This window comes from Lygodium microphyllum, chromosome 22, assembly GCF_053477565.2.
Source record: "Lygodium microphyllum isolate KBCC chromosome 22, Lygodium_microphyllum_v1.1.10, whole genome shotgun sequence".
Taxonomy (NCBI): domain Eukaryota; kingdom Viridiplantae; phylum Streptophyta; class Polypodiopsida; order Schizaeales; family Lygodiaceae; genus Lygodium; species Lygodium microphyllum.
In genome coordinates this window covers 85,900,039-85,918,813 of record NC_141156.1, presented here as the reverse complement: position 1 = coordinate 85,918,813, position 18,775 = coordinate 85,900,039, and the positions used below count along the sequence as shown (strand labels likewise).

Below are 18,775 nucleotides of genomic sequence, written 5' to 3'. Positions count from 1 at the left end.
TCTGCAGGGACTTTGGAGCTCCGCCTCGGATCCTGCTGAAAAGGACCGATTGAAGTTTCTGACTTGGCCTCGACAAGGATGAGTATCAACAATGGATAACCATCTGTTTTACCTCGTCTTCAGGCCTGCTATTATTCCAACTCTTCTTCACCAAAGTTTGCACCTGATAGGATCCATGTCACTTGTTCTCTTGTATGGAGTGAGCCCGACTTGTCGGTTCCATAGAAGGGTCTGATCTACGTGGATGAAGAACTCTTTGCCAGTAAGCGAAGTAAAAACAGCAACTCAAAGGACACGCTGATACAGATTGGGAGGAGCTGTGTAGAGAGGCTCGCAAGACAAGAAGGGGCGGCAGCGCGGCACTTGGAATGGGAAGAAAGGTGCTTGATCTGACAGATGGAGAGGAAGTGGTATCTTTTGAGAGGCATACGATTGCTGGACCATCTCCTGATTGGGCTCCCTTGATGTCAAGATCAATGTCGGTCATGTCGGGGTCTTTACTGAAAGTATGGAAACATCAGATGCCGTAGGCTTTGCAAACTTTGCAAACAAGAAATTGCACATCCATAAGATTAAATCTTCCGCCACATAGGAGGAAGTACTGTTCAGTACATGACCAGAGGCCTTTGTTGGTATTTTGATTAGTGAAGAAATGTTGGACATAGAGACCATAATAATCAGAAATGTGAGGGGTTTCTGAGAGAATGAAGGGTACTCAAATACATTTCGGTTCACAGGGTTTTATCCGAATTTGAGAGCGTTTGACATTGTGTCCATTGATGCTACTACACATATGCATTTTACGAAGTCTAAGGTAGACAGGGACCTGAACAAGGCCTATATTGGCTTTCTGGCAGCATTTTTTTTCACAAAGTGTGAGTTGCAAGCATGCTGAAGACACATCTGCGAATATGAATGTTATAATTACAGGCCTGGGTTCAGATTATACTAGTCTAGGTTCATTTGGAACTGTAGATGCCTTTGCTGAAAAACTGGTAAATAGTCTTGACATGGAGTTGCCATGACCTGGAGTGGGTTTATGCTATTGTAGAACACTACAGACCTTCATGGAGCATTGCTGAATATGCAGAGGGCTGAATCTGGAGTGGTGCTATGCTAATTAAGAACTTTGCAAGTTGAATCTGGAGTGGTGCTATGCTAATTAAGAACTTTGCAAGTTTTTTTATGAAGTGAATGATCTAAAGGATTTATCAACTGGCACCCTTTGGGCTGAATGCAGTAAAACTGAACAAAGAACAGAAACATAAAAGCTCTGTTTCACTTGTTAAGTGAAGCAAGCTCTAAGGAGTGCACTCCATAAGACAGAAATGATGCAATAGGTCTCAGCAGCTAACCTGAGCTGTATATATGTCTGAAGCCAATGATCGAACTTGTCAGAAGACTTATCTGTTGGTCCTGGAATTTTAACAAGTTGGATATGACTAAATTCAGAATCTAATTGATTTATTTGGTGCCTTGAAAACCAAACTCTTATGATTATTGTAAAGCTGAGGACAGATTGTCATACTTTGACATTTATTTTGACTCTTCTCTTGTTATAAAGTGAACTTTGGGATTCAATATTTGAGTTCTTCTTGTTAGCCTCATTTCTTGCTGTACCTTGAACCCCGTGTTCTGCAGCTATTGCACGAATTCTTCGACACCGCGTGCTTAGGAGGTAACTCTCTTAGGAGTGAATCACCAATTCAATCTTCATATTGTTTAACAAAATCATGTCTGACTTGATCAATTAAAGAGAGGGGTTCTTTTAAAGTTTGAGACTTAAAAGCATTAGTTGGTATTCTATGTTCATTAGAGGTATCAAGTGCCCTTGAATCATAAGCTTCTTTTGACTCTCTCACAAAAATCATTTATGTAGAAATAGCTTTCTTCATTTCTTTAGAAATGCTAGCATGACTAACCATTGACATAGGCCAATCTCCAGCATCAGCAATGCATACTATGTTCCGACCCTTGAATTGAAATGCAAGGGTCTTCTTAAAAAAATCGAGAAGAGGTCTAATCCTAAGATAACATCAAAGTTACCAATGGGTGCAAGTAGAAAAGATTCTTGGTCGTGGTAATCCCCAATTCTAAGATTTAACTTCCCCTTGATAGGAGTAGAATTGGTTATAAGTCCTTCAAATACCAAACCTGATCCAATTGGTGTTCCCAATCAATCCGGTGGAATTTGTAGCCTTTCAACAATATCTGCTGACACAAAATTATATGTGGACCTTGGATCAAAGAGTATCAAAACTCGTTGATTGTTGAGTGTCCCCCAACCCTTTAAGAGTTGTCTCTTCTTCTCATTTGAATGAGTATTAGCTTCCACATCCAGAATAGAATTTGAGGATGGCGGAGGAGGATCTTTAATCACATTTTCTTCCTTCCTTTTGTGAGGACAATCGGGCTTCATATGCCCTAGCTCACCACAAAGAAAACACCTTCCTTCCTCTTTTGTACTTTTGTATCTCAAAGGGTGAGAGATACTTGCGCTTCTTCTTGTTACCCTCTAGCTTTGAATATTGGTCATGGGTAGAGGTAGGTCTTCTTCGATTAGTCATGTCTCTTGGTTGATCATAGAGCTACTCTTGTCTAGCTCTATAAGAACTCATCTCCAACTTTCGAGATGTACCAAGTGTATGCAAAATTTCAACTATGATAGCAGACTCCATCATGCAAGATAAGGTTTCATGTGGATACACCTTCATGGTTCTGTGTAAATGAGGGAGTAGACTAGCTTCGAAACTTCATTTTCTTCTCTTCATCGTTGATCTCCATGAAAGGGGTAACCTTGAGAAGAGTAGACCAAAACTTGTCCACATAACTAGTGACCTTCTCATGCTCTTTCTGGCCTAGCCAATCCCACTCCTTCTTGACATCATTCTCAAAATCAAGAGGCAAGAACTGAGCATAAAACTTCTTCTTGAACTTTCCCCAAGTCGTAGGTTTCCTTCCCTCCAAAATGAGAGTCAACCACCAATTGCTAGCGGTGTCTTTCAAGTGCATGCCTACATGCTCGAGCTTGGACTTTTCTGAGAAATTACCATCAGAAAAAGCAACTTCAAATTGCTTGACAAAGGCTAACACCTTAGCAAGATCTCTCTTACCAAAGTAAGAGTCAAACTTTATGTGCTTATCCCTAGACTTGAAAGTCTTAGTCTTCTTAAGCTTGCTCCTCTTATGGTCCCTCTTTATCTATTTGCAGATTGCACGAGACTTAGAACCAAGAGAGTAGGAACTAGAAGATGATGAGGAGGAGGAGGAACTTGAGTAATCAAGGGAGCAGTTGGTTGCTAAGGGAGATGACTCCCTCCTTATCCGCCTCACTTGAGGTGAGGTATTTTTACTCTTCATGACCCGAAAGTCCTTCTCCCTTCTAGGAAGCTTCTCAGTAATTGGATGCTTTGCACCTTCACCATCAATTGATGCAATGGTGTTTCCTCTAGTATCACTATCTTTTGGAGGATCCGGTCCTTCATAGGTAGCTTCTTCCCTTACCCTTAAGCAATCAATCAATTGATGTACTTCAGGAATCTCCAACAAGCTACAATACTCTATCAATTGAGCTCGTAATTGCTCACTCGTAGGCACTTCATCAATTGCTATCTTTACCTTCTTCTTGCAAAGATTTCCTTTACTTTGAGAAAAGCAAAGAGACATACTCTGATACCACTATTATAAGATCCGAGATACACGTTTGACCTTCTTATATACTTAAAAGATATATGGTGAATATTATGCTGGCGCAGAGAGAGAACAGATGAGAGAAAAGAAAGATGTAGAGAGAAAGAGAGAGAGATAGAGAGATTGACCACACACTAGGGACTAGAAGATGGGCCACTCCCCCCCCCCCCTTGTAGAGTTATATTATTGACAAGGAGTAAGCTCCTCCATTACACATAAACCACTTCTTAACTTGTAGATCTTGGGAACAAGATCATGGTTCCTTGCACGGTATACAACCGGCTAACACATTGCATAACTTGGAAGTTGGCATCTTTTGATCTTTCTTGAGTCTCTCCTACACAATATGTGTAGGGCTTTCCTCTTGGAGCTTGATTTTAGCATAGCTTCCGCAACACTTGCACCTTCTCTTCTCCTCTTGGAACTTGATTTCAACAGAGCTTCCCCAACACTTGCACCTTCTCTTTCCCTCTTGGTACTTGATTTCAACAGAGATTCCGCAGCACTTGCTCCTTCTCTTCTCCTCTTGGATGCATGCAAAGTGATGCTTTCTTCACCTCTCCTTTGCACCCAAGGAGAGCCTCCTCTTTTATAGGCTTCAATAGCTTCTCTTCTTGGAGAGAGACTTGAGTGCCAAGATTGGAAAGGTTGATCTTCTTGCAAGACGTGGCTATTCCATGACTTACTATGCAGCATAAATTTTGGATATCTCTCTATGCATTGTTCGGATGAAAAAACGTCCAACATGAAAGTTGTAGATCTCCTTGTTTCCGATAACCCTCGTGGGTCATTTTTAGAGATCATCTTTTCATCACAAGATATTTTAAAAATGGATTCACCATGTCTATTTCAAGAAAAACAACTTTTTAAACTGTACTCTTAACTTGTGGTCCATGCAACCACCTTGAGCCATAGATAAGGAGAGTTCATTAGATTGCCTTGGGCCTCAACCTTAAGATTGACTTCCACACAAAAGCTTGTGTCATTTTAGACCTTAGAAAGGGATCACTTCTAGAGGATCAAGTCTCTCGTCTTTCTTAGTGAGAGGATTACCTCTCTTGTCTTTCTTAATGAAATACCTTAAAGCCTTAACTTGTAAGGGAGAGGATGACCCCAAATGAATGCAATGCTCATTACACACAAGTAAATGTTCCCAGGCGTCCCTGGATGCACACATAAATACATATACACAATGCTAATGCACTTCCTCTTCTTAGAACTTAATCCATCTTCATTTATGTGTAACTCCTTGGTTCTTGTGTACACTCTTACACTTGGCAGACACTTCATTCCCCCTTCATAACTTGTATTGCATATACCAGATATCCCCGTCACGGTGCTCTGATCACCCCATTAAGTGATGCATTAGGAATACTGGTCTCATGGCCATGCTAGATCATCATCAACACTTTAAAAAAAGTGAGTCATTAGTTTATTCATTTAAATTTACTAAATAGAGAATGCATAATAAGCAATCAATTTAGTGGCAGAGGCACCTCAGAATTTGTGTTACTGTATGAGTCTACTTTAGCTTTAAAATTTGGGTACATAAATGTTGATTGGGTTGGGAACATTGAGGATACAAGGTCTCCTTTAGGATATTGATGCTACTCATTGGGAAGTGGTATAACTAGTTGGTCAAGTAAGAAGCAACCCACAATATCATCATTATCTACTGAAGTTGAATATAGAGGAGCACCTAATGTCACTTGTGAGATTGTATGGCTGAGAAGAGTGCTTGCAAATATTGGTGTACTAGTTGAAGGACCACCAACCTAAGTCTTTTATGATAATATCTCCAATATCTACCTTGCAATAATCCTATCTTACATGCTGAGACCAAACGTATTGAGATGCACTACAAGTTTATTGGAGAGAAACTCTTGAATCAAGAGATTGATTTGATTCATAATTCCACACATGACCAAGTTGCATATATTTTCACAAAGCTACTTAGAGTAGATAAGTTCAACATCTTTAGAAATAATCTTGGAACATACAAGAGTACTTATGTACTTGAGAGGGGTGATATAACTTGGCTCCTAACTACCAGACATGTACCTAACAACTAGAAGAAAAGTAACTAATAACTAGCAAATAGGTAGCTAGTAGCTAGTAGAACTAGCTAGTCATGTAGTTGTTAACTAGCTAGCTAGCTAGCTATCACACAACACTGGCCTTAGATTGAAGCATACTCATCATGGGATGGTAATGATATATTTGTTCACATCTCAATAATAATGTTTTATCATGGATGTACTACTTTACACATCCATATGGTTGGTCAAAAGTATTCCTATATTTCATGCCTAATTTCTCTCAACTACTTAGCTCCCTACTATAGTACAAACTTCCAAAGCTAGTAACTTTAGATCCAGATGTTAAACTTTAATGTGTAAAAAGTGAAAATGTTCCTAAGATCACTTTCCACATATTCTAATGGTTGTGATTAAGCTAATTCTTATTCCATATTGAGATATAGGTACTCCAACCTCAAGTACCTACTTTCCCTGCATTATAGCAATCACAAGTCACACCTAACTTGGAGTGCAGATCTAGAAAGATCTAACCATTGGATTGGTTGATTATCTTCTAAAGTTGTTCCTCTACTCGTGGTCTACATCTTGATTACTAAGATTGTCAAGACTTTACTCCAACTGATACTAATATAATATTTACTAATCTACAATTTTTAGGTAGAGAAATAATGTTCATTGGTCTATATATTGAGCTAGTCTCAATGCATTGTATGAGTGATCGTATGTGAGAAAATGAGAGCGAGGAAGTGTGAGTAGACCTGATTCATATCACTTATCATTTTTCTACTAATTTTTAGACAATTTAATATCTCTTTGAGTGTGTCTAATCACTTCTACTATCATACATTGTTTGCTTTTGTTATAGTCTACTTGATTGTGAGTTCATTCCAAACAACCATTTGTATTATCTACTTGATATCTACTTTAAATTGAGTGAGTTGAAGTGTTGGTGGTCACCTCATTCTCGAAAATTTATGACCTGCCTTGAAAACAAAGGGGTAACATTTTCGGTTGCTCATCCTAATAAATGACACCACCCAAATCCTATGGAATGCATAGGCTTATTCGATTAGGTCATGTCTGGGTCTAGCTTGTGAGGGGAGTGCCTATCTTAACCCACAAGGATTGACCTGAGGTTCCTAATGGATCGACTATGGTCTCCTAATGGTAATCTAGCATTGAGCTAAGAGAGTCACTTGTGTGATTAGTCAAACTACAAGTAAGCTAGCACCACATTTGGTTCAATGAGAGTCAAAAATGAGGGGAGGAGAAGATCAATCCCTTTGCCCACAGTCTCGGCCCAGCCTTCTAAAATGAGAGAGAGTAGAATATTGACCCCTTTGCCCATAAGATATAAATCCTAGCCTTCTAAAATAGTATTATATTGGTTTTAAGACATGAACCTTATGATTGCCATCATTTCAACTCTAATAGTTTAATTCTATTTTAGAAGCACACAACCAATTAGGTCCACCCATCCATAGGACACCCTTGTCGAAGAGATTGGTCCACTCGCTTCCAACATACGTGCCCAACTCATTGCTTAGTTTTCTAATTACCTACCATAGTTACTGATGACTAACACTTTAGCTAGTGATTATAGAAAAATCCTAGAAGATGTGACTAAAAAGATTTAATGATATGTAGCTTAAGAAAAATTTAATTAACTACAATGAGTTTTAATTTTATTTTATTTAATTAACACCAATGAATTTAAATATGTAAGCATATCCCATGGGTTCAAAAGAAGGGATTCTTAAAATACAATTTTTACATATTTTTTACATACACATATAAGGGTATTTTTAAATAGGCATTGAATGCACATGATATAGAGAATTTACCTATAGTGAACCCCCCGAGGCCATTCCATATTGCTTATAAGATTAATAATAATGCATTTAGATTGGGCACTGCTTCTCATTGGCAAGTTCATAATTGATTTCCCATTAGTTGCTGAACCCTTCAAGGAAACTGCACTAGTAACTCCTGTTGTAGATAACCCTACATTGTTAGATGAAGGCACATAAAATTTGATACCTAAAGTTATCCTTGACCACAACCACCACAACCAAATCACAACTAGAACTAGTAGCTAGTACCATATATATCTACTTAAATAGAAAAACTATTGTACTGAGGAATCCCAGTGGATTCAAAAATTAACGCTAACTTACAATCACATCAATAGTTGCCTTATTTTTGTAGGGGTATGTACACATTTGTTGGATCAAGGGATTATATAGATGTTTAAAACTTCCTCATTGATATAGTGTAGATTGGCTACATGAGGCACCATACTATTTTATTTATTATATCAATTGAGAAAGTTTTTAACCCCCAAGAAATGTCATGAAAATTGATATGAAAATAAGATGATTTTATATTTGTTTATTTTTGTAGATTTTATTTATCTAATTGGTACATGATTGTAACTTGTTATGCATGGGCCCACATGTGACACTAGTTGCATTATGCTTGGTAGATAGATGGCAAAAGAAACTAATGTGTTTTGTATTACGGTGAGTAGATTATTAGGCGTCATGCAACTTAATATTTTTTAGGTGAGCACATCATAGTACATGAGTTAGATTTATTTTTGGGTGCATCATTAGTGCACAGTTATTGTATTTTTATAAGCACTTCCTAGTGCAAGGCTATTGTATGTGCACATGTGCAAGCTATTTACTTCGATGTAATTTCTTGAAAACAAGCCTAAAATATTATTTTTTATTGTAAAGACCTTAGAATACGACTATAATTTGATTATGTTCAAGTAAAAGGATGTTTTGCAAGGAGAAGAAAAGAAAAAGTCCAAAAGGAATGTAGTTCAATGTATTTTGATCACAAAAGCTAATAAAAATTTGATAAATACATGCACGAGAGGTGCTCACCCATGCATGGAGGAAGATTGTACCCAATCTTATGTTATGCATGCTTTCTCTATTTCTTTTCTCTATTGCAATTTATGCTATCTTCTTCAAGTTTCAATAAACTTTTGTTCTTGCATGATGAAGGATCTACAACACTTCTTATCCATTGTCCACAATGTGCCTTAGAATAAAGGTGGCTTAGCCTTGCAACTATCTCCTTTATACAACCCAATCTTTAACATGTATCACATGTTTTTATTTATGGTTCATCCAGACTCATGAAAGAGCTCAAAGATATTTGAGTTCCAATCATTTTATTATGTCTCTTCTCTCCTATTTGTATATGATCTTTTACTGCTTAAAAATATTAAGGTATCATGGCATAGCTCTTTAGACTCTACTATCATGGTTTGGTAGGTTTCTTTGATAGAACATTTTTAATCAAGGTGTAAAGATTGTAGGATTTATAGAAAGTTAAAATAATTAGATCAAAGATTGAGACATGAGAGAGAGAGAGAGAGAGAGAGAGAGAGAGAGAGAGAGAGAGAGAGAGAGAGAGAGAGAGAGAGAGAGAGAGAGAGAGAGAGAGAGAGAGAGAGAGAGAGAGAGAGAGAGAGAGAGAGAGAGAGAGGATGGAAGGAGTTTAGAGAATCTTTACATGAGCTCATATTTTTGGCAAAGACTAATCATTCATCTATGGAGGATGGATTGCAATTGTCTTTCCATGGTAGCTTAGAGAGGAAGGTCTTTTTACACTTACGAATGAATATCGTATGTTCCCTTAAGCCAACAATTTGGTCCTCTTAGATCAAGGTGCCACATCCCTTACAAGTTATAGAGGCTTAGTTATTACTTGTAGGCACTAGAAATATTCACCTTTGCGTAGTGAACCAGATATTAAAAATGTTCATATCTATAGATGGTAAAAGCCAATTATGGCAACTTTTTTTAGGATGTCATATAAAATTGTGAATAGATCACACCTCCAATGGTCACCTCAAGATTCAATGGCAATGGGTCACATGGATAATGGAGATTCCACCTTAAGTGAAGAAGCTCTTAATAGGTTAAATAAGGGATAAAGACTTATGGGTTGACTTGGCACACACAATTGATAGGTCCTAACCATGTTCAACTAAAAACAAAACTTGCAACCATAGAAAATGGCAAGACTTTGGGTTGACTTAGCACACACAAACGATAGGTCCTAACCATGTTCAAGTAAAAACAAAACATGCAACCATAGAAAATGGGAAGACTAGGCAACCCTACCCCAAACCCAACCTAAATTGCTGTGTTTCCCGAGGAGCCTACTTGCAAATAAAATATATACTTTAATCTCTTTTCCACACACATGCACCAAGTGCTAACTTAAAGATGTTGCTAGCAAAAAGTGGCACTATCAAACTATGGAAGTTGTGTACATATCCAACCATCTCTCTCTCTCTCTCTCTCTCTCTCTCTCTCTCTCTCTCTCTCTCTCTCTCTCTCTCTCTCTATGCTTTGGTTCAAAAATCTATTTAAAGCTCAAATTTGCCATGCATAAGCATTTAAATTCTTGGGGTTTAATTACCATGAAACTCAATTTTTTTAAAGTGCATCATAAGTCTTCTATAATCTCTTAGCATACTCCTTAATTAAATACTCCTTGCTTCTTCTTTTTCGGTTTTGGTATATGCACTCCTATTGGGCACTTAACCATTAATTTTGAACAAGAAATTCGTTCGCATAATTTACTAATGCATGTTTGAGGGAAACTTCAACTAACAAAGAGGAGATACTTTTTTTTCTCTCACTTTAGTTCCAATTATGAACTAAAAGACAAACCCACACTTGGGGTACATGTTACCCAAAGAGCAATTTCATATCTAGATTGAATTTCAGCTTTGGATGGAATTATACACAATTTATACATTTTATGCTTGAGGAATGGTTTATGGTAAAACGCTAACAATGAATGAAGATCATTATGGGCTAAGGGCAAGAGATGTAAATAGTGAAGCTATCAATGATGAAGGGAGAGAGAGGGAGAAAGTCAAGAAAAGTCACATCACATGATCACACATATCAAACAAAAAGGATGGAGCCAAAGGGTATTGGGGAAATTTCTAAGGGGGAGGACATCATCATCACCACCAACGTCAAAAGGATGGGGCCAAAGGGTATAGGAAAATTTCTAAGGGGGCAGACATCATCATCACCACCATCATCAAGATGAATAATTGAATTGGACTTAGGGAAGGTTAGGACTTTAGGGAGGTGGTGGGGGGAGATTTCTTTTGTCGTAGAGTTTGTCATCTTATGACAAAAAGGAGAGCACACAAAACCAATGGATGGAGAGGTGGGGGAGGGGCCAGGGCCAAGAGAAGAGACAAAAGTAAGAGTTCAGTTTGGCTTTTTAATGTATTCCCCTTGTGTCATTGTATGTAAGCCAATCCACATGCAAAAGGCCAAAAGAGGTTTGTGATCATTCTTGGTTTGATGCAAGAAGTACACAAGTACTCTTGTTCATATTTAGTAGGTAGCACCCTTTATTTTATGTTGGACAAATTTGTACCATGAGAGCCAACATGTCCGTTCTCCACACCCCCATACTCTCCATTCCAAAAAGCATGCCATTGGTTGACACCAACCATTATAGCCTTTGTACTCTTGTGATGTTAGGGTGTGTTCTAGCACCTCACCCCTTTCCTAGAGAGCCGTGAGAGATGAGAAATAATGACTACAAGTATTTGGATGGATCCTTATGGTAAAACCATTCTATCCTTCCATCATGTGCATGACCTCTCCTTATACTAGCTTTTGTCTTGAGCTACATAATGCACTTGGGCATGTAAGTTGTAACACCAACGCTTTGTGTACCTTCACTAAATCAATTTTGCGTACTCTCACTAAAAGAAACTGAGGCAGGTGCAAATTGGGTACTTGATAGCAAATGTTTGTTGGGTACCTGGGCATGTAGCTCCAATGCATTGTGTACTCCCACTAAATCAAAATTGAGCCTAATGCAATTGGATACTTTATCATTCTTACCCCCATTGCACTTGGGCATGTAAGTCCAAAGCACTATATGTGGATGGTGTAACCAGGGTTGTTGCACGTGTCTGCTTAGTTGCAAAATCCATGAATTCTGTATGGCAAAATCTCTAGTAATGCTCCTAGTTTCATTGAATTATGTAGGCATCACTTGAGAAGCTACATCAAAAAACATTTTATTAATCGAAGCACCCACTTTTTATTATAGGTACCATATATGCAAATAAACATGGCCTTGAAATCGTATGCATTGAAGCAACATGACACCACAAAAGACCATATTATTATATCATTATCTAGATAGGCATTGAGAAGTGCCGGTAAAAACTTGTATAATTTGCATGCATCATATGCTACCTCTATAAGTACAAACTTATATTTGAACATCATTTTGCTCTAGATTTACATGTCGTTGTAAGTAACCATATTTAGTGTTGATATATCCCTCTTTGTGCCACAAGGATTGACAATGTCATGGACAATGATGAAATGCTTGAAGTATGAGAATATCAACTCCATGTCTCAAACACGTTTCCAACTTATAAATACTCACCTAAAAGCATCTATCTATTACCTTGAAAAATATGAAAAAGAGTTTGCTAACACATTCATGTAAAACAAGTTTGGACATTATGGGCTTTACAAAAAATGTTGTGTTCTTAATATGTCAATTTTAATTACATGATATGTAGCTTTCATTGGTACACATCCTTTCAAGTTCCCTCTTCCCTATGCCTTTTCAATGTGAACTTGTGTTTTTAATATGACAATTATCATTACATCATAGGCACCTTTCATGGTACACAACCCTTCAAGTTCCCTTCTCCCTTGCCTTTCCAAGGTGAAATAGACTACTTCAAAAATGTTGAAGGACATGTTCACAATTTACAATGTGAAAAATAGGCTACTTAAAAAGACACACTCATGTGAAAACTGGACTACAAAAGATGTTGAAACACATGTTCACAATTTACAAGTGTACCTTAAGCTATGGGGCATATGAAGCTTTAATATGGTTAGGTGCGCAAACTGAGTCATCACATTTTGTATGTACCTTAACAAAGTCCATACTAGTTTCACACCCTTGGCATACTTGCTATTGTCCATCAATTCCAATTTAAATATATTATTATACAATTTGCATGACAATGTAGGGCCCTTGAACACTTTGTTTGTAGCGATGCTTGAATTCCCAACTCCAAAGCAATAACCTAATGTCAAAAAGTCATGTTTTTTGTAGGTAGAAGTTTTGAACCAATGACTTTCCCCCTCACTATGTTTCAAGTTGCCCTTAATATCTAGTATGACATAGTTGCTAATTATAGAGACACTTGTTCACAAAAATGTCAAGCATATTGCAGGGTGCCTATATAGAGCCAAATAAAAAGGAGAGAGTTGACTCTGGTGTGCATTGCAAGCTACCTAGAGGAGAAAGAAACATAAGAGACTTGACTCTATTGTGCAATGCAACCTACATAGAGGAGAGAGAGACAAGAGAGATAATACTCTAGGCTCTAGTGCACGTCTCTGTTCCCTGTCACATGACTGCCTACTTTATCTTGAGGCTCTCTGTTATGCCCATTATTGCTATGAGAGAGAGAGAGAGAGAGAGAGAGAGAGAGAGAGAGAGAGAGAGAGAGAGAGAGAGAGAGAGAGAGAGAGAGAGAGAGAGAGAGAGAGAGAGAGAGAGAGAGAGAGAGAGAGAGAGAGAGAGAGAGAGAGAGAGAGAGTGTGTGTGTGTGTGTGTGTGTGTGTGTGTGTGTGTGTTAGATGGTGGGATTGCTGTTTAATTGTATAAGGTAACTTTGATGTTTGGGCTCTTCAATGAAAGCATGATGGATGAGGAAGTTGTCATCTTATGGATGCAAATCTCTAAATTTGGTTTTGGATGGTTGAGATCATTGTTAAACTTTATGAGAAAACTTGGATGTTTGGGCTCTTCAACGAAAGCTTGATGGATGAGGCAATTGTCATAATGTGGGTGAGGGTCTTTAATTCGTATAAAGATTCCCATGTTTGCCTATTTTGCTATAAAGTGCATGTGATACCTTTTTCTAAGAGCAACATCAAGTGTCCAATCAATGATTGACATAGTATGTTTACTAATGGAGATGGACCTCATGTTTGCAATATAAGATGTAATTAAGAAGGAATCAACTCTTTGAGCAAGAAGTAGCCATCCTAACTAAGCTATACAACAAAACTAGTTTGGATAGGAAGGCCCATTTGGACTGTCAAATTTTAATGTGACCCACCCTATATAAGCCACAATAGAGCTAACAAACATAACTAAAGAGCACTCAATGAAGTCTCCTAGTGTGTATCCTATATTCATTTATCAATATCACATGTAGGAGCAATGTTATCGAAATATGGGTAGAGCAATCAAACTAGGGTAAAAGAGGGTGATTGGATGAGCCCCAAAAACTTGACACTTTTAGCATGATTGAAGAGCTTATTGATGTTTGCAACAAAAATAAAAAATGTGATAGGTACAAAGGAATAGTGATTCATTCAGAATGGCGTGTCTGTCTTAGGTTGATGAGGCTTGCATGGGTCCATGTTTATGGAGAATTTCCTATTGAAATGGGAAAACTTCAAGGGTGAGAAGTGCATTACTAGAGGCCCCCAAAATTTTCACAATTGTTTTTTTGTCTCCCTCTTGACGTGCGCTAGTAGCTACTAGCACCATGGCTTCTTTAGGAGTTCCCACTTGACCCAGTGAAGCATGTGATCGCTTTAAATTTGTTTTCGGTTCCACCAAGCATGAATCAAAAGCACAAGACATTAAGTATAACAAAAAATGCTCACTTACCCCCTGCCCTGCCAACCCCTCCCAAAGAAGAAGAAGAAGAAGAAGAAGAAGAAGAAAAGACCCCTTGTGACCCTATTTCTTCCCTCTGCCTATGTATGTATGTGTGTGTACATGCATGTGTATGTATTCATCTCCATAATTACTTTTGTACACTTGGAGGTGCCCAACACTTCATGTCAAGTTTTCTGTCTTTGCTTGCATTATTCCATTTAGAGAGAGTTCTTATGCATAATGCTCATGCACTTAAGATAAGCCATTTAGAAAGTGTTCTTATGCGCTTGAGGACTTGTTGACAAGGGCCACCCAATACCCTTGACAATCGGCTCAAGAATTGATCCAAAGGGAAATGAGGGAACTCTGTTTACTTATTGAAGTTTGCCCCCACATGTTTTTAATCAACTAAAGGGATTGCATGTTGAAACCTTTTTCTTAGCTTCATACTTTTGTCTTGCTCCAATTGGCAATTTTAAGGTGGCACCACCTATGTTGATACTTGTGTGAGCGAATAGTGTTGTGGTATAGTCAATCCATCATGTAGGTTAATTGACCGACATGTGGATTGATTCTAATTACTCTTGTTACTTATGTGATGTGTTTGTCAAACAACTAGTTGTCGATCTACTCATCGATTGTAGCCATTAAGCTCCTCATAAGCTAGTTAAGGCCGTTGTGAAATCACTAATAGGTCACCTAGTTAGGGCCACCCCTAATAGTTCACCTACATGAGGCCATACTCTTGCATGTGGCTCCTGTTTTTTGCGAGGATCGACATTGACACAACGAAAAGACATTCCATCTTCCCCTCTTGAGAGAGCCCTTGACCTTGTGTTTGGACACATGCCCTCTTTGTGTGTGCAGGCATGGGCAGGACCTTGTGTGAGAGGGGTCTTATTGTTGGTGGATAGCAGATGGATGTGAAGAGGTCCTTACGGGGGAGGTCCTTAAGCTCACCCGGGGGCCCGGGGGAGGGGCGATGAGTGGAGTGGGCCATGGCGGCGGCAGAGAGAAATGGCCCTGTCCGAAGAACGGCATCCACGGCGCAGGATAAGGCACAGAGAGAGAGACACCTCCCCCTCCCCCTCCCCCTCTTCCTTCCCCTCCTCTCTCTCTCTCTCTGTCTGTCTCTCTCCAATGTCTCCATCTTCTTGCTCTAGAATAGGCTTCTCTCTCTCTCTCTCTCTTTTAATTATGTTTGGCTGTCTCTCTCTCTGACTGTGCCTGTCAGACCCAACTTTGTTTCTGTTCATCTTCTTCTCTTTTGTCTTCACCGATGTTTCCAAGCCCAGCCTCCCCTCTCTCTCTCCATCTCGCCCGCCCCCCTTCTCTCTCTCTTGTGACCTGTCCATATTCTTCCCTTCGCCCACGTCTTTCTTCGTGCTTATCTCCTGTCCTCGTGTTCCGCACTTCTTTCTCCCTTCCCCTTCCTTCTTCCTCTCTCTCTCTCTCTCTCATCGACAAAAATCCTTTCATCGCCTCCTCCTCCCCCCCCCCAAAGAAAACCTCTCCCCCATACCTTCATCTATCAATCAATAATAACATCAATCAATCACTCTTCCAAAAGTACTCCTACCACTGTTCCCTCGTCCCATACATAAGTGCACTCGGGCCTTTGGCTTGATCTCTTCTCAGGGCGGGAGATGCCATAGACGCCAGCCTTTGTTCTTGATTCGCGGGGTTTCGTGCAACTCTTCCATGGCTACCGCAGCTGCTGCAGACTATGCACTCGCTTCTACACAGTCGAACGTAAGTGGGTTATCCTCTCAGGTAATGCGTAGCTGGAGCTTATGCTTTTGTTCTCTTTAAGCTCCAGTCAAAACCCTTGTAAGCTCCATTTCTGCAATCGTTTACTTTCTTCTCAAATTTTTTGGGGAACCCATGTGCAGCAGACATGGATGCCCTATTTGAGATGGACAAAGTATTACCGATTGATTATTTACTATCTGACGTGGTCAATTTATTGCTGCAAAGGTTCTTGTTTTTGTTGCTCTCCTAATGTGCATCTCTTGCCTGTCTGCAGGCAATTGTCCCCTTAACAACATATGTCCTGATTTCCAATTTCAAGGTGTTGTACAGTCTGCTTCGCAGGCCAGATGGAACTCTTGACCGTCACCTTGCCGAGTTCCTAGACAGAAAAGTAACTGCAAACGCAATACCTGTCGAAGGCATTGCTAGTGTTGATGTGATCATAGAAAGAGCAACTCACCTGTGGGGTCGCCTGTTTTGGATGGTAGATCCTCCTGTGAATGGCAGTACTAATGATCTGAATGTAGGCACAGGTGTAAGATCAGTACAGGATGAAGGACGTACGTCATTATTGAGGCCTCTGATCATCTTTTTCCATGGGGGAAGCTTTGCCCACTCCTCTGCCAATAGTGCCATATACGATGCGATGTGCAGGAGGTTAGCAAAGACCTGTAATGCTGTTGTGCTTTCCCTCAATTTCAGACGAGCACCCGAGCACAGGTACCCAGCAGCATATGAAGATGGATTGACATGTGTCAGATGGGCAAGGAGTGACATGGGGAGACAATGTCTTCTTTATCTGGGTTGCTGCCCAAACAAGTGCATTCTTGCAGGAGACAGTTCAGGGGGGAACATAGCCCACAATGTTGCAGTTAGGGCTGCAGAAGAGGGCATACATCTTAGAGGAACGATTCTCTTAATGCCTATGTTTGGAGGACAACAGAGGACTCCTGCAGAGAAATTATTGGATGGTAGGTACTTCGTTACAATAAGGGATAGAGATTGGTATTGGCAAGCTTTTCTTCCTGTCGGGGAAAACAGAGAGCACCCTGCTTGTAATCCTTTCTCTCCCCTGGCACCACAGTTGGCTGAACTAAATCTTCCTCCTTGCTTGGTGGTCGTTGGGGGCCTGGACCTTCTTCAAGATTGGCAACTCCATTATGTGGACTGTATGCAGCGGGCAGGTAAAAATGTGCAGCTTATGTTCTTGGAGAATGCCACCATGGGCTTCTTCCTCTTGCCCAACTCTGATCTATTTTATTCCTTTGAGGGGAGACTTCGTGAGTTCATAAGTCAACTATGATATGAATTTGGGCTTTTAATGGCATCAGGCTTGTACCAAGATCAAGTCGGCAGAAGAATGTTATCACCTATGGCCATCTTTTTCCGACTTTGTTTTTTGTTCAGCCTTGTGTGTGTGTACTGTTTGTCACCCTAGCTTCCATACCACAGATAAGTGGTTATAGTCTGAAACTGGCTGCTTTTACTCACCCACTTCGAGCTTCTCATGTGCTATCTGAGTGGGTTTGTAAACATTGGCCCAAAATGGGCGCTCCCAATTGTTTGAGGAAAGCCCAATACTGTTGTTAGTGGTTTCTCCACGAGTGCCAAGCAGTATCTTGTATCCTTACCAACTGTCTAAAGCAACAAGCTCACAAGCCCAAGCACGCTGGTGGATTTTGTCAGTTTGAAGTATCTTGGCTACAAAACATACTGTACAAGTTTCATGGCTAACAGAGGATCGTTTTACAAAAGTGCTATACATTTAGCTTATTTCATTCATCTGTGTAGTGAGTTGATGCCCAACTGAAGCTCATGAGCTGTCTTGATCCAACTCTGTTTGAATTGATGCACAAGTGAAGCGCATGAGCTGTGTTGATTCTCAAACACATGCATAGTGCATCATGCAAATCTACTGTAAGTTTGGTATAAATTGCGTCCCATGGTTGCAAGTATCCAAACGTTTGGTGGGTGACATTTGGTGTGAATGCTTTAAACTTCGAAAGACATGGGCAGAAGGCAATTTTTGCACCGGTGTTTCTTGTTTCATGTAAGTCAAGGTTTAATACGTTGTATCAACTAAGCTCCTTGCTCTGTATCTCCTCTGCAGGCGTATCCCTTGAGCTGGATGCATACCTTGTTAGATATGTTTGGCTCAACTTAAGTAGGTTGTGCATGGAATACATCGTATCAGAAACTGATTGAATAAATATGGTTATCAAACCTTAGTGGTGATCGCTGAGTCGCTCGAGTGTATTGTTGTCTGCGTGGTTATCAAGGAGGGCGAGTGTATTGTTGTCTGCGTGGTTATCAAGGAGGGGTCTTCTACTTTTCTTCTTTCCAGCTGAGAGTTGGATCCAAACGTCTCTCGAGGCAATAAAATTGTTGGACCTCCTTTTGACGTCTATAGTTCGTGTGATGTCTAGCACTGTATATTGACATGTGCTACCCTGGACAATATGACAATCAACTCTCAGTATAGCAAAATTTGCCAAACATCCTCCTTTGGGAAGATGTGCCATAAGGTGAACCTCATCCAACCATCCATTATCAATTTATACAGCACTGGCACTTGCTGC

General features: G+C 39.6%; 1 protein-coding gene across 2 annotated transcripts; it reads left to right on the top strand.

The window, feature by feature from the left end:
• The first annotated feature begins 15,902 nt into the window (after positions 1-15,902).
• Positions 15,903-17,976, top strand: LOC148017375 (gibberellin receptor GID1C-like). Of its 2 annotated transcripts, none has more exons than XM_087662420.1 (2): positions 15,903-16,217; positions 16,471-17,976. In XM_087662420.1, the coding sequence occupies exons 1-2, from the start codon at positions 16,146-16,148 to the stop codon at positions 17,497-17,499; spliced, it is 1,101 nt and encodes a 366-aa protein (XP_087518546.1). In that variant the 5' UTR covers positions 15,903-16,145; the 3' UTR covers positions 17,500-17,976. The 2 variants fall into 2 exon arrangements, with proteins under 2 accessions (XP_087518546.1, XP_087518547.1); XM_087662421.1 differs by having other exon boundaries at positions 15,915-16,196.
• Positions 17,977-18,775: the final 799 nt, after the last annotated feature.